At 41.9% G+C, this 17,075-nt stretch overlaps 1 protein-coding gene across 4 annotated transcripts in view; it reads left to right on the forward strand.

Moving 5' to 3' along the window:
* Positions 1–17,075, forward strand: part of CFAP20DC (CFAP20 domain containing) — a 139,034-nt gene that overhangs the window by 96,816 nt on the left and 25,143 nt on the right. For all 4 annotated transcript variants that reach the window (XM_081852658.1, XM_081852657.1, XM_081852659.1 and 1 more), the window contains one exon: positions 1,499–1,560. In XM_081852658.1, the coding sequence (XP_081708784.1) occupies positions 1,499–1,560 (62 nt within the window). The remainder of the gene's footprint in view (positions 1–1,498; positions 1,561–17,075) is intronic.

Genomic DNA, 17,075 nt, shown 5'->3' on the forward strand with positions numbered 1-17,075 from the left:
TTTACCACTCACAGCTCTAGGGCTGATGAAAAGTAAACCCCGCATAAGAATTATGTTTTATACAAGTGAAGCAAACAGCTGTGTCCCAGTGTCATTTTGTATTCTGCAGTGTGCAACTGTTCTAATACGTGTGTTTAACAATGAAGGGAACTTATCAATAAGGGGACTTATTTGAAAAGTTTTCCTTGCATTGATGATCCTGGAGAAAATTGTATTTTGTGCATTCTTCTCTTGTGTGAAACAATAAAATCTTGTCTTTTCCAATTAATCATATTTTCCCCACTGTTACTGGCTCATCAAATCTTTGCTAATTTTTTCCATATAGATTATAGGCAGCTTCTCACCAGAAAACAAGGCTTTCTGTTCTAAATATTGGCTAATTTTACATAACCTCTTTGTCCCTTGGCCTAATCTATGGCAACAGCACCACCAGAAGGCTGTTTTTTGTCTCTCATTTATCTTTGCTGCAAGTTTCAGTTCATATGCTTTGTACATTCCTGAATAATAAATACTCAGCTTTATGTATTCAATTACTTTTCCCATGTACTTTGACCTTAGTCCTATACTAGGTTTGGCATTTTCATCTGTTATGCAGCTTGATTCTCTGTTGCCCTTCTAGTCGTATCTTTAGTCATATTTGTGGGTTGGGAGTAGAATTGCCTCTTGGCCTGTGAAGATACCAGGATGCAAGGCAAATGCATGAACAGATGCTCTCAGGCAACTTACAAAAGTGATATAATAAAAACTATACTTTCTAGCCAGTGATAGTTTATCAAGAAATGGAATGTAATAACTAGGCTGTCAGGGAAAAAATGTTGAAGTATAAATTGTTTAGCATCTGCTCCAAACTGTCAGTCCAAAATGAACATAATAGCTTTGAGAACTACGTATTACTCTGCTTAGCTGTCAGGTGTAATAATTTCTTTAAAGTGACTTTTAAATCTTCTTAAAATATAAAAAATTGCCTTGTTTCTAAATCGGGCTCAGAGCATTTTTCTGAAATTATGAATATTTAAAATGAGAATTTAAATGTTAAAATTGAAATCAATTATACCTGGTGTTTTGGTGCATGTGGCCAACTGGTGAAAATACAGAAATTTGCAAAAGTGTGAGTGAGAGAGAAAATGCAAATGATTGCTACGGATGAATATTAGCAAATCATAAATATACTCAGACTTTTCTCCCATCCTTCAGACCAGCGTGACGTTACTTTCCTTTCATAAATACAAAATGTTGTATTATTTTCCTGACTTGGGGAGAGCACCTATATTAAGGCATGGTCATTCTAAATGGATTCTCCCATTGTTACCCTTCCCTCCTCATTCCTCCCCTCCCTTTGGTGACCCCTGCCATTAGGAAGTAGGGCCTCATCTTTTTACTTTTCTAACTCTGTAGGCACTGCATATATATTGATTGCGTGAAATGGTTAATAATAGCTTTGAGACTGAAAGAACATTGGCAAAATACATTTCTCACTCCTGCTTCTTGTCTTCCACAGCCTGTCAATCAAGGGTGTCACTATCAGAAAGAAATGAACCCTCTTTCCCATTCCAACCCACGGTAAGCTGCTGTTTATAGCCCAGGCAACAAGGATGTGTTCAGAATGTTCTAAAGAACCGATCAATATGACTTTTCTTTGGTAGACTCTTAAATCTTGTTTTCAGCTATTGTGCCTGAGAAAGAGATGTCCACCCTCTCCGCCTTCTCCACGCACACATGAAACTTGGTAGCTGCTAACATTTATGTGTGCATGTCTGAATGTGAGAGGAAGACAGGCAAGGAGGGGTGCAGATGTGGGGTGGGACAGTGTTTGTGGTAGGGTCCTTATTCCTAGAAGCCGCAATGCAATGTTAATGTTGACATTGGAAAAGATCCGTATTGGAAAGCACTGAAAGAATTGTCTTTGGTGCTGGTCATGTAATGAAACGCTAGAGGGGACTGGCAATTTTGGCATAGGGCAGTTGTTTTCAAACTTCCTACTTTCAAGGGTCTCTTTCTTGAATAACTTCACTGGACCTGGGGTCCGAAACAGCTTTGAGGAGTTCAGTACTGCTTGAAGTGGCAAACACAAGAAGTCCTAGAATTCCTATCCCCACACTCGTGCTTGTTCCTCTGCTTTTCCCTGGGGAAATCCGCAGTCCGCAGCTGAATTGGAAATAGCGGTTTCTCTGCAGATTCAGCGGCATACAGTGGGTTTTCCTGGAAGAAGTGTTGGGACAAGCAAAAACCACTCAGATGTGTGCCTAGAAAGGATGGGACAGGCGGAAAACCTTTTGGACCTGTGCTTTCTTGGCACGGGACAAGCAGAAGTGTGAGCAAGCCCTAAATTGTAGGTGACTTCTCAGCGAAAGAACTGGCACCAGGAAAGGGGGGGGGAGGACTAGGAGAGAAAGCCCACTCCCACAGGGAACCTTTTTAGCTTGTGTCTCTCACCGGGGGGGGGGGGGGATTCCCTATCCCTTACGTTTCAGGCGGCAGCTCTGCATAAGACTCTTATTAAAGACTCTTATTAAAAGAGCCATCTAGAAAAGCCATTAAGAAATGTCCTCGTGGCTTTGCTGGGAGACTCTTTCAAAGAGCTGACCCTGGGAAAAATGGAGGGGAGGTGCAATCCCCGGTGGGGACACACGACCTGAGGTAAAAGGCAAGGCTGGGATTTTGTGTCCCACTCCCAGTATCTCTGGGAGCTACTCTTTGAAACAGCCTGCTTTTAAGCCACAGAGAAATGCCTCTGTCGCTTTGCTCGGCACCACATTGAAGAGCTGCCTGGATTGGTTCAGTAAGGAGTGAAGTCATTTTCCAATTCCAAGGGAAATAACTCATTTCTAAGTCGATCCGATGGGAGCCAAGGGAACCTGTCTCTCTTATTTCTGCATCAATCTCTGCCACAGCAACCGCTTGCAGAGCATACTGTAGAATATTCAAGGGGCCCAGACATTCACATGGACCTCTGGTCCAGGTTCATTGGGTTTCTGTGTGAACTGAGAGTGCACACCCAAGCCTCTTCCACAGCCACATATTGCAGCTGAAAAGCTATAATGGAGGAGAAGCTAGCTTTTAGGGGTTGTCCTCAATTACCGATATTCTCATTACAGAAACCTAATAAGCTTCCAAGAAACCCCAGGATTCCTTCAAACACAGTTTGAAAACCTCTGGCCGAGAGAAAAATACAATTTGAGGAGTCATGCTGACAATTCACAAACATCAGAAGAGGGAAGAAGAATAGTGTATACCCATTCAAGTCAGAACAAAATGCAGTGGGCTTAATTCTGCAGATTGAGGTTTAGTTTAGTTCCATTTAGGGATTCAAAAGCATACAGTATATCGAATGTCCTGATCCACAGCTCTCGCCTTCCCCTGCATGTCCCACTCAACCCCTTCAATTGGTGGAATTAGCACTACTACAGGGGCTACATACATAATACTCCTGCGTTTGTAAGAACTTGATGGTTTAGTCAGTGTGACAGCACCAAAACTTTGGAACTCCCTGCCTTTTGAGTTCAAGCAGGTGCCTTCACTGTACTCTTCAGTTTAGACAAATCTAACCATGCGCTTCAAAAGTTGAGGTCTCTTTTAGTATTTTAATTTTTGTCTGTCTGTAAATTTTTCTTGATTTTCTTTTATTTTTTGCAAAGTGCTTTGAGGGTTTCTTTTCTTTCAATCAAACTGCATACATTTTATGAATTAAGTAAATGTATAGATCGGAACTCAGCTATCCAGTAGATATTGCACTTATCAGAATCATGAAACATAGTTCTTGGTATTTCAAACCTATCAAAATAAGCATTTAAATGTGTGTATTGAGAGAAAACAGGCCTTGAAATAGGTATTTGGAGAAGTTTTTAAAATACAGCTTCATGGGGAAAGGGAACAGAGCAGGTTAAAACATGCAAAGGTGCCATGGATGAGAAATAGGAAGATTCATCCACTCCTGGTTTTTGTTTCGAGGTTAAAGCTAACTGTCTCCAAAGGCATATCTGTGCAGCTCCATCAGAGGAGTGGGATGTGCGTGTTTCAGCACACCCAACGTACTTCAGGACACACAAGAAGGGGTACTTCAGCCCATATTGGTCCCCTGCCAATTGACAGCTGATAGTAACCATATGGTTGCCTTTCCACAGTGAGCGCAGGGATGCCCAAAGGGACAAAGTGACAAATTGCCATATAAACTGCCTACAACAGCAGAAATACATTGTAGAGGGTAAAACAGGCCAGACTGAGAAAGATGAGAATTTAGCTTTAGAGCTGAGAGCTGCAGATGGAGGCAGGACCGTGTCCAACCCGGAATGTTTTCACATTTGACACTCAGTGCACCTTGAAGACTCTCTCACGCTGTTGCATGCACATGTTCACATCATTAATGTGAGGCACATAGAACGTTCATTCTTGACAATGTAGATACAGTGGTACCTCGGGTTACATACGCTTCAGGTTACAGACTCCACTAACCGAGAAATATTACCCCAGGTTAAGAACTTTGCTTCAGGATGAGAACAGAAATCGTGTAGTGGTGGCGCGGCGGCAGCAGGATGCCCCATTAGCTAAAGTGGTGCTTCGGGTTAAGAACAGTTTCAGGTTAAGAACAGACCTCCAGAACAAATTAAGTACTTAACTCGAGGTACCACAGTATTAGTATTTCAAATGTAGATTTGAGAAATTAAACCAATTTAAGGCTCATTGGTGAAAATGCCACAAGTCTCTCTGGAGTTGTAGATAGCTGTATTTAGTCATGATGTAATATTTTTGCTGAATTTTTTGTTTGTATGTGATTAATGTTATAGGCTCTGTGGGGCAGAGTGTACACCAGGCATAGGCAAACTCAGCCCTCCAGATGTTTTGGGACTACAACTCCCATCATCCCTAGCTAATAGGACCAGTGGTCAGGGATGAGGGGAGTTGTAGTCCCAAAACATCTGGAGGGCCGAGTTTGCCTATGCCTGGTGTACACCATAAGGCTGCAACTGAAAATACCTGTTCCTGTTTTCAGCTTGTGCTACATTGGGGCTGGCTCCTATCTAGCTTTGAATGGAAGCCATTTTCTACCTCTTGATGTAGGGGTTTCCTCAGTGTTAATCATATTCTAAAATAAGTTTTGTTTATTTGGCTTCTGGCCAGAGGTGTGCCTAGGATCCCTTGCTCCCTTGGCAAGGAGCTGTATCAGCGCTGGCTCCACCAGAAAAAAATGACTTTACCTCAGTAGCTACATTACAAATCAGTACATTTCACACAACCCAAGTGTCTGGGGTAAGGGCAAGGTTGGAAGGGCAAAATAAATTCATACACCTTTGTGCCACGGTGTGAGAAGAATGGGAAGCCTCTCCCGTGTTTGATCTTGTCAGGGCATATATGCATCATGCAGATTTTTGCACCTGCACCCCCAGTGGGGGCCAGTTTCACTAACCCCTCTGTTTCTGGCAGCTTTCCAATATACATCGCTTTTCCCTTTTAGGCAAAATCATTAATTTCCCAACATTTACTCACAAGACACCATCTAAAACTAACGTTTATCGCACTGATAAGGCCTGGAATTGATTCCATCCCTTATCAAACACTTTTGAAATCACTTCCTTTTTATAATCTCAGATATTGTGGCCTAATGTCTCTTTGAGCGTGAATTCCACGTGACACACAGCTGCATGGAGGGGGGAGCAGGGTTGCACCCACTAGTACCACTCCGTTGTCTCACCCCTCAACCCCTACCATCCATCTGCCCATTTATTTGGGTATTTTCGTCATCAAACCCATTTGATTCCGTATGTGAGCCTATAGAGACAGAACTATTAGCATTTAGAAAAATGGCTGTCGGCCAAACTGAGCCATGGGATGCAGCGGGACATAAATCACATGCATAACAAGATGGCTCCTCTCTGCAATGTGGCCTAAATTGGGTTCACAGTTTCTGGCAGACAGATTGACAATGGGAAACTAGCTCCATCCTCTCCCACAGGCATCTCTGATAGAATTGTTCTTGTAAGGAAAAGGAAGGGAGCTCTCAACATTGGTTCATCCTTTGGCGAGCAAATGTTATGTACTCCTTCTACTCTTGACTTTTTGTGGGCTGCTTCAAGGCAACTGATTAGTCACTATATGAAACGAGATGTTTCCAACACTACAATTCTATGATTCTATAAATACTGAGGCCTTTTGGTTGTCTTAGATTTCCACCCTCCTGTTTTCATTGGGAAGATAGCAGGGTTTGTTTTTTTCCATTCTGCAGATAAAGAATTGAGGCTTAGACAGTGACCTTCCCAAAGTTACTAGTGTGCAGTGTTATTGTTTGAAAGGGGGGGGGGGATCTAAACCTATCTCTCCCAGTGCTTTTATCAACAGTGTCCAGGTGACATTTTATTCATTTTAGCACTTTGAAGCACATACTGCAGCCCAGTGAAATTTGGAGCACATGGATTGAAGCTCTTCTATTCTCACTGTTTCCTGTGGAATTAATCTGATATATTCCAAAACACTCCATTGTGGCTTCAGTCCTGGGTGGACTTGCTAGGGAGTAGGCTCCATTGGCCTCAATTCAACCTACTTCCCAGTGAAATGGTTTGTTTATTTATCTGATATCTTAAAATGCTGCCTTTCTCTCAAGGCACCTTACAACATTTAAAAACAATGTTATAAAATATGAAATAAAAACAAACAAGCTTAAAAACAATAATTGAAATACATCAGAACACATTTTAAAAAACAGAATTTACAAACAGAATTGCATAGCTTAACTGTGTTGGAGATTTCCTTTTTTTTAGTTAACTCCAAAAAAACCATGGTGAGGGGAAGCATAGTAAAGATACAAACATTGTGTTCCAACCACCTCACTTTATAGTCCTGAATTTATTTATTTATTTTATTTCTGAGATGCACAGGCAATCCGTAAAACACCTGACTTGTTATTGCCTCCATAAATTCAGTGGCCCTTGTGAACTGCCAGAAAGGTGTTACTGGGCTGTAAATATAGAGGATGACACAATTATGAGGTCAGCTTACATCATGGTATAAAAACTGGAGGAGGTGAATATAGTAAATCTGTTATATATAGCCTGAAAAGGCAGGGTCCACGTTGCTGCTCTCTTTAAAACAGAAAAAACTGAGCTGTTCTTCCTGGAAATGAGTGATAGTGTTCCAAAAAGGAAAGAAGGAAGGAAAAATTATTGCTTCTCCAAGTCTGTGATCTAGAGGTATTCTTTTAAAACCTGTTCACAGAATTTCCTCCTATAAAGGAGAAATCAGAATCCGACATTCTTGGGAAGCACATCTTGGAAGCAAAAGAAGATACACAGAAAACCAAATGTGATTTGAAAAATGAACATAATTTGCACGTTATACCAAGACAACGCAATCAAAAGTCTAAGTGACTTAATGAGCAAGCATTATATAGGATGTTACCAAGGGGTCAAATGGAGAGGGGCAAAGAGACTGGGAGATATATTTTCAGCAAGACTAAATCCCTTTTAAAGGAAGTATATTTTAAGAGTAGTCAGTGTTATTTTTTATTTTTAAGGATAGCCATATCCATTTGATCAACACAGGTGAAACTACAGGTTTTCTTATATGAGCAGAGGGATTTCTCCATTTGACATATATGCCTAGTGGATGGTCCGTTTAAGTGTTTGTATCTATCAGTCAGCCAGTGTGTAGAACTTGATGTACCAGGTTACAATCGATTTCCCGTCTCTTAATGGGCTTGAGAAGACCATGAAAAGGAATGGGATAAGATCATGGCTGCTCCAAGAAGTTCTGTCCAGCAAACTCTGTAACTGCCATAGATTCCTTCTTATGAATCACTGATCCAGCCTTCCATGTATTTTTGGACTAGAACTCCATTCAGCATGCATGGCCCAGGGTCAGGGATGATGGGAGTTGTAGCGCAAAACACACCAAGGGCACCAGGTTGGGGACAGCTTACTGGTGCCATGCTGATTTTATTGTAATTATTTGTGTGGTTTTAATAGATTTACACACACACACACACAGAGAGAGAGAGAGAGAGAGAGAGAGAGAGAGAGAGAGAGATACCAATGTTTCATTACTTTTTAGTGTTTTTCTATGTTTTAATGGTTTTTATTTTTATCTGTAAGCCTTCTTGAGTCCCACTGGGGGGGAGGGGAGTGCGGTATAAATAAATACATAATAATAATCTCTCTCTCTGCTGTTTGGAACTTCTTAGTGTAGATGCCTCAGATCCAGTACTGTTCTGTCAAGTCTTCCGCGAACGACTCACACAGTAAACCTTTCTCTTTCATCATCCTCTTCCCAGGACAGTAGCTACGCCAAGTCTGTTGTAGTAAAAAACACAAAATGGATTATGGTGATGTGGGTGCCAATGTTCCTCTTGGTAGCCAAAACAATGGTGGTCACCATCTTCTCCTGGAAAGCGGTCTCTGTGTGTGACCTAAGTCAAGATGCAGTGTCATACAGAGGAGACTTTGTGAGGGAACTGTGACCGCCAATCATTGGTGGCCAAGAAGGGAGCAGGTGCCACCTGCCGTAAAAAAAAAAAAGTGAATCGGGTGGCCATCGTCAGTAAAGCGAGTTTGCCAAAACGGGTCTTTCATCAGTAGCCACTGGTATGCAAGAACTAAAAATGGCTGTTGCTCCCAGCTTCTTGCAGATGTTAAGAAGCAGGTTCCTCCTATCTGTCTCTTTGGAAATCCAGCACTCTTTCCCACCACTGCTCAGCATCCTTCAATTTGCTGCCTTTCCCTCTTGCTAGGGTTGAGCTGTGCCCTGAGAGGAGGGTATTGGGTGAGCCCAGGATCAGCTCCAGGTCACACGTGTTGGTTCGCAAATAGACACCAAGGCTTGCGGCAGCCATTTTCTATCCTTGCAACAGCATGGTGTAGTTAGCATTTGGGGTTAATGTTGAAAAAAGCTGAGGTAAAGTTAATGTGTTTTTTTTGGGAAATGTTTCCAAAAACAAAGTAATGTTCTGTCACTTTCTATTTAGGAAAGCATTTTTATAAACATTGGCTCTGCCTGCATCTCGCCAGCTGTCCTAGAATTGAATCAGTGTCATTCCAGGCTCTTCCCAAGTCACCAACTGAAATTCATGCATCTAAAGATCAAACAGCTGTTTTGGGCTGTTCTTGTTGTTGTTTTTTAAGTAACTGCAGAAGCAAGCAAAGATGGAACATCAATATTTCAGGGCGTTTTGGTCTCTCAGTCAAAGGAAACTTATCGTGTGACCTCCAATGCAAGGCAAATTTCTACAAGTTTTGAGTCTGGCCTATAGAAGTGGACCTATAGAAGAGTCAGAAGGGTCATTTGAAGCTGCCTAGCCCAGCTTGAGCATAGGATCTGCCTTTCAGGGTGCAGTTACAGCATCCCTGAGAGATGGTTCTCTTTCTTCTGCTAAAATACCTCCAGCAAAGGGCAGCCCACCAGCTCCCAGACTGACCCATTGTCAAAGAGGTCTTCTTAGTAGGGGAAATGGCTCCCCTGAAATTTCCACCCATTTGCCTAATGGACACATTTTTCAAAAGAAATTTCACTAATACATCACCTTTTTTGTTTGCTGCTTTCACTAATATATGCATTTTATGCACCCCTTGACCCAGTATGTGCTTTTTGTACACGTTACTTGGCTACAGAAAAGCATTGCAAAATTTGGAGAAGTGTGGATTTCAGCTGTGTTGAGCTTCACAGATAGTTCTGTAAAGTGTAAATTAGGTAGGTTCACTTTTAAATGGGAGCTGAAATAAATACCTTCCCTGTCCCTACTATGCACATGCTTTTACAGATTAATCCAAATGCATCTTGTATCATCGTTTGTGCAGGTTTGCCACCTGAGCAGACGAGAAATAGCACACATTCTCTTGCTAGCATACGGTGGTCTTGAGCAACAGTTCCTTTGCCCAAAACACAGCCGTTCTTCATCCTTACTCTATCGTTTTTGTCTTGTGATGCTTTCAGATAGCCACCCTACCTCCTTCTGCAAATAAGCTAATGGCAAGGCAACAACGCAGCTAGGACTATAGTCAGTGTCAGGGAACTGCCATCAGAGCCAAGGGTGAAGGTAAGGCTCCCCAATGACGCTGGAGAGGGAACCACCAAGGAGAGAAGGGGAGCTTCCGCTGGGGAAGGAGATAGGCGTGACGCTAGGAAGAAAGGGGAGGTTGAGGGAACTTCGGAGGGAGGGCTCCGACACTGTTCCAGCAAGACCAGCGGGGAGAGCACAGAGCCTCCGCTTGGGACGTCCACTCTGCGCAGAAAGCTTCCGCGCAGAGAGGCTAGGTGGAGACTTGGTGTCAAAGAGCTTTTATGTTGGAAAAAGTTCAGGAAACGCCCACTGACGGATTCTGCCAGTGATTGAGACAGCCACGGAGTAAGGGCTGTCCAGTCGGGGGAAAGTTTTGACCAAACTGCTCAGCTTGGAGCAGTTTGCAGCTTACGCACAAGCAACCCCAAACCCCATTACAGTCAGATTCAAGTTTTTGGAGCACATATAATTAGGAAGGAAGAGGGGTCCTGAAAAACAGTCACACCTTTCTTTCATGTTGAAGGCTAATTCACTACAGAATCTTAAGTGGACAGGAAGCATCAATAATTACACAAACCAGTGTTTTAATTGTTCCCCTTGTAGCAGAATGTATTGTTCACATGCCAGTTGAGCATGGGTGACCTGGTTACAGCTAATGGGGATGCACAGCTTTCCTTGGAGCTTGTTAGGGCAAGAATGTCTGCAGGTGTTTTCTTCTTTGACTGTAGTTAACAGTAGCACATGAGACCCTAGATTGTAACACGCCGGGCTCTCGTTCCAGTTTGCCCTTGCATTAACTTAGCCACGGTGCAGACAGTATTCAGATCTTCGCTGTTTTGTCCCTCTTGTTTACGGTGCTGTATCGGAACGCAACAGTTTGCTGCCTAAATTATTTAATGTACTCTTGAGTGCCAGGCTCTGAATCAACTTCTTTATTTCTTTTCTGTTTTTGTATGAACCAGTGATTCCTCAATTGAAAGCATGGCCACTGGGACTGCTGTCTTGAATCCTAGTGCACATTAGCAACATATCCATCAGACACCCTAGATGGCAAAAAGAGAGAGGCTGGTGGTCTCTGTTGATGTATCAAGGCTAGTTGATGTTCAACTTTCCAGGGTCAGGTGGGGGGATTGGAATTCCCCCAGTTGCATATGTAGTCAGTATTAGCACTAATCAGACTGTTTGCAGTGCATTGCAGTTGTCTGAAATTTCCCTACAAACCCTGTGTCTTGTCTTAAGGTGCTGGTTTTAACCTTCAAAGCCCTATACGGCCTAGGACCCTCGTACCTACGGGACCGCCTCTCCTGGTATGCCCCACAGAGGAACTTACGGTCTTCAAATAAAAACATCTTGAAGGTCCCAGGCCACAGAGAGGTTAGGCTGGCCTCAACTAGAGCCAGGGCTTTTTCGGCTGCGGCTCCAACCTGGTGGAACGCTCTCTCACAAGAGACAAGGGCCCTGCAGGATTTGACATCTTTCCGCAGGGCCTGCAAGACAGAGCTGTTCCGCCAGGCCTTTGGTCAGGGCGCAGCCTGACTCCCTCCTTTGGCAATCTTTACAAAACTTTAGTTTATGGTTGCCATCAATTTTGATTTTAATTAATTTTTATAATGTTTTTATAATGTTGCACTATTTCAGTGTTGTTAGCCGCCCTGAGCCCGATTTCGGCTGGGGAGGGCGGGATATAAATAAAATTTATTATTATTATTATTATTATTATTAAATATTACACCTAGCAACTCTCTTTAGAGCACTTTTTTCCTATGGTGTACAAAGGACCAAATAAAACATTTCCTAATGTTTACTATCTTCTTAAGAGTTCTTGCCAAAACGAGGTCCCTTAAAAACATTGTACAGCAAATATATAAATAAGCATTTATTTATATTTCACGAGAGCCTCACCTACAATCTGAGCTGAGAAATCAACCCTACTGGGGGGTGGGGAGTGATAAAGATTTAATAGCAGAACAGCTCAAGGTTGAATGTGTACATTAAAAAAAATGAATTCAGCTATACCAAAAAGGCATATTCATTTTTATGATTCATTAGATGAGTGAGGTCATATAACTTCATTAATCATATGCAACAGCCTACACGATGTTATGAAGTATCAGAGAATTATCTTGCAAATGCCAAAATAAGCGAGCAGCAATAATGTATCACAAAATGTACTTTACTTTTATATTGGGCTTGTTCACTAATTCACAAAATTCAATAATTTGCAACAGGGGTGTACAACCATTAATCTGAATTAGTACTGTTCCACTGTATTCATCAGCCCAGCTCATGCATCAAAAGAAGTAGGATAATAAAGAAGATAGTGGATCAGAATTGTCTCTAATAGTTTGGAGACTTTGTCATCTGAGTAATTTATATGGCATGGGGGAGAAGGATATCATACCCTTTGGCATATCCACACTAAAGTCTTGTATTGGTTTATTTCTCCTTCTTGGGAAACTTTGAGAATTATAGAGAGATCCTTAATCCCCTTTCCTAACAGATTTACTAAATTACCGGTAAAACTAAACTATTATTTACTATGTTATGATGGACACCTTCATAGCTAAAGAAGTATAAAACCAATAGCTAAAGAAATATAAAACCAATGTAGGCATGTAATTTATCTACACCAGTCTTTATTTAAATAAGCCCACAAAAGCTGCTAGCCTGACTACTTCTTCTATATACAACTAACTTGCTAATAGGCTAGTACTTGCCATAGTAGCCTTCAGTGACCAGCATGGATACACAACCCTTTCCATTCCAATAGAAATGGCTGCTTCCTGTGTTGAGTTGGCACATTAACTTTGTTCACAAACTGGGGGGGGGGGGGCATAGTGGTAGACAAAAGTATGTCCTTGGTACCATTTGTGAAAGCAACATCAGTTTGTGCTCTGTGTGGGTTCATACCCAAATTCGTCTGGTGCAGGAAAAAAACAAACAGGAATTTAATGTTTAAAAAACTACATCTGAGCAGCATTCTAGCTACACTGAAGTTATTAGACACTGGACACTTGAGGAATAGATACCGGTAGTTTATGTTGCTTCCTCTCTAGCCAGCTAGAAGAAGCTGTTCTCTGATATGAATGTGATGTATTCAAAACATTTATTTAGCATAAGTCATTGCATAAGTCGTGTTATGAAATGCAAAAGAATATCATGGAAAGCCATTTAAACATATTTTGAAAGAGAAGGGGAGAGAAAAGGAATGGTAAACTGAAAACAGTGGATCCCTGTTTTCAAGTGAGTTTGAATGTGAGACCTACGAAAACAGATTTCCCATGGAAGCAGGCCCTATTGATTGGGCTCCCTACTCCAAAGTTACTTCAAAATTTGTAAAGAGTCCAGAGGAACTCTTAACTTTTCCAGAAATATGGTTAATCTACTGGTGTCAACCTTCCCTAGCGGATTATAGCCACAGAAAAAGTGTTGTGCTAGAGGTGCCAGAGAGCTCACTTCCAGTGCCCACCTAAAGGAACATATTCGCTGGAACACTTTGTAGAGCCTTTGACACACACACACACACACACACAAGTTCCTTAACAGATAGAGATACGGTAATGGTTGTCTATAAGTTTGAAAACAACTGCTTTTCCAATAGTTTAGGCTAGCTGTAAGTGTTTCCAGTGACTTCATTTCCAAAGGTCATTGCAATAGGGTTTTTTACTTATAGAATATCCCCCCAAAAGGGTGAATCCAGATTAAATGGGGGGGGGGATCCAGTTGCTATTTTGATGCCAATGACATATTGTGGATGCTGCAAAGAACTTGGCATGTATGAGGAACACCTTTTCTATCCTGTTAACGAATGCATGAAAGCGACTCTGATCGTACTTGAGAGTAGTCCTGAAACTTCAGTCTGTTGATTCACTACGATCAAGGGAGCAGTCATGCTTTATTTTATTTTATTTATTAAATTTGTGTACTGTCTTCCACAGCATAAAAATACAAAATAAAAACACAAAACTCATTTAACTCATGTGGAAATCAGGCCTATGCTGCAGGGCAGTAGTTCTTAAACCTTTTTCAGATTCCCCCACCAGGGAACCCTCAATATATGCATTGCATAAGATTGTGTGGCCTTTCCCATCAAGTACTTGTCTGGCTTGTTGGGTCTCACTCCTGCCGTGAATGAACTGAGAGTACAGTCTCTAGCACATTCTGCTTTAGGTTTTGACAGTAAAATCAGCACTGATAAATAAATAAAGGCAATGAGCACGTGTGAGTTACTAGCATGACTATTGCTGTACAGAAGGCAGAAGTTCTGCAAGCTGCATATAGCTGATCTGATTATGCTAACATAAGATATTGTTCTGTTGACTCTGTTGTCCATTGATTTTGCTTGTTTTCCTAGCCCCCTGTTCTCTAGTCATCCATTAAGAATAAATGGGTGGCAATCTATAGTACAAGGCAGCAGAAGGCTCTCAGGCTCAGGCCCGCAAGAGAGAAAGCAAGCTTTGTTAAACGTGAGGCAGCTGGTTATTAGAAGACAGCTTCAGGTGTTTTATGAATTGCTGAAGCATTCAAACATAATTCCTAAAATGAATGGTTTGCTTGTGCTCAGCTTTTCACTAAAAAAAAGAGAGAGAGAGTGAAAGAGAAAAGAAACAGCTAATTGACACTTTGTTAAATGTGTGGGCATATGAAGCAGCAGACAAGCAAATCTAGGGCCTGACAGCTCATAACTGATACGCTTCATTATCGCCTGTTTGACTGAGATGAAATGAGAATATGGAGGAATCTTGCCGAGTATCTCCTTTCCCCTGTGCAAGTTCTTTAATGCAATTTTTATATAGCTAATAAGCTGATAAACACATGAATCAAAGTTTGCAAAAGGGACAGGACAGGGGTTTTGTTGTTGCTGCTGCTGCTTTTGTTAAATTAGGTAATAAAACATGGGGCTGTTTTTTTCTTCATTGGCACCATTTATATTGTCACCAAGCTAATGCTGCAATATAGTTATAAAATATCCGTATACATAAAATCACACTTTAAATCCTCAGTCCAAAGCCTCCACAATGAACATGGGATGGGAACCCCAGTAGCAAGCATCAATGAAAGAATTCACGAGTCTACAGTTAGTTCAGTTGGTTAGAGCGTGGTGGTGATAATGCCGAGGTCGTGGGTTCGATCCCCTTACGGGTCACCTGCACATTCCTGCATTGCAGGGGTTGGACTAGATGATGCTCAGGGTCCCTCCCAACTCTACAGTTCTATGATTCTTCAACTTCCATAACTGTAAGTGGGGGAAATGTACTTCTGCCTGCAAGTCTTAACTGAACTACAGCCATAGGGCAATTCTGTGCCACAAGCTTCTTTTGGTTGAAGCCAGTTTAGGACTGAATCCTGACTAAGTTAGCTACAGATAATTCCCATTGGTTTCATATTAGGAAATTAGATCTAAGTCATGATTGTACTATGCATTTCACTGGAGCTTAAGTAACTTGGCCTAGAAACAACACATCATTTTCTTCAAAGGATCCTGAAAATTGTGGTGCAACGAGGATGCTGAGAGATCTTTGACAGTGGTTCCCAGCTTCATCACATAACACCTCCAAGTAACATGTTAAATCTGTAGTGCAGCTATTGTTACACCTCACCCCAATCTCCGCCGAGCTGCTGCCTGAGATTCCAGGGGTCCCAGGCACTTACCCAGGGTTGTGTTGGAAAGATTGAAGCACACTGAAGGCTGATGTCTTTAAGAAATATGGTCCACTAACCTATTTTTACACCTGGAAGTCTGCAGTGGAGGGGGTACAGAACATTATATCCCTAGAGTGTTTCTCATCACCCCTTTCATAGCTTCAGCAAGCTTGGGACCAAAGCAGTATACTTTTCACCAACAGTAGCCTTGGCAACCCCAGTTTTGCACAGACCCAAGGACCCATTTTTGATGTGCTAGTGACCAGCAATCAGCACATTTGTCTGTTAATGGCTTATCCCCAGCTAGCTATGTGAGCTGGCTGTGCTAATAATCCTAAACTATAATGCAACAGCACTTGGCATAGTTTTAACCAAACTTTGCTTGACTCATGAATGTATGAGTTTGCTCAAATTCTAACCCTTTATCTAGGGGTTACAGAGAATCTGCCCCCTCCCAAACTTATAGCAATATATTTCCAGTAACAAATGCACAGAAGACACAATGAGAATTGTATGGTCATAGTTGAGGAATGCATAGACAGCGTGTATACTCCCCCTCTCTCTAAAATAACAATGACCTACCAATTTTGCCTTCTCATGAGGGGATACACACATCTGTTTGTAATAAGCTTGTAAAATGAGTCTTTAGACTGAAAAATATTCCACCCTCCTTCCCCTGCCAAATAGGGCCAACCAGCTCACAGAAGGGCAAGACAAAAAGTTGTTGAGATGGCCATCTAACAGAGTGTCACAAGTTCTCCCACCCCACACTGACACCACTTAGGCTTTTTCCCAAGTAGACCTAGTGCCTCATGATGTAGTTCATCCATGCTGGCATGCAGTAGTGTGCACTCAAGCTGCATGATGCAGAAGCATCAAAGCAACCCATGAACCAGTCTACAATTAACCCACCCCTCTGCATCCTTGATATATGAGCCCCAGTATATGTTCTTAGAGCATATGGTGCAGATGTCTTGCTGAAGGTAACTTCTATGGTCAGTGCTTTCTGCTGGTAACCCCATGCCTTCAATGGTGGGGAAAGGCGGTGTATACATTTATTAAATACTATAAGAAGTCTGCAGCTCCCATTTCGCTTTGCTATTTGCAAGTAGCAGTGTATATTTAGAGGGCTGATTATCAGTGCATAAGGACCAGCTCTCACATTATTAAATCCTGCTGAACAGTACTGGAAGTATTTCCAGAAGACTGTGGTGAACCACATGGGGAGTGTCTATAACACAGAGAATGTTTTCTTTTTGTTCCGTAACACCACCAGCGCCCCCCAAAAGAAAAGCGTCCCCCTAACTTCCAGCCCTACCAATTAAAATTTCCCTCCTACTGGTTAATCAGCTAAAGTTTTAGTTGATGAATCTACCAATTAAACTGATGAACATGATTGTGTCCCCGACCGCGTCGGAGCTGATGTCAGGTGCTGTGCAAGTTCTCAGTGTGG

The sequence above is a fragment of the Podarcis erhardii genome, assembly GCF_964252035.2.
Source record: "Podarcis erhardii genome assembly, chromosome: 2".
Taxonomy (NCBI): domain Eukaryota; kingdom Metazoa; phylum Chordata; class Lepidosauria; order Squamata; family Lacertidae; genus Podarcis; species Podarcis erhardii.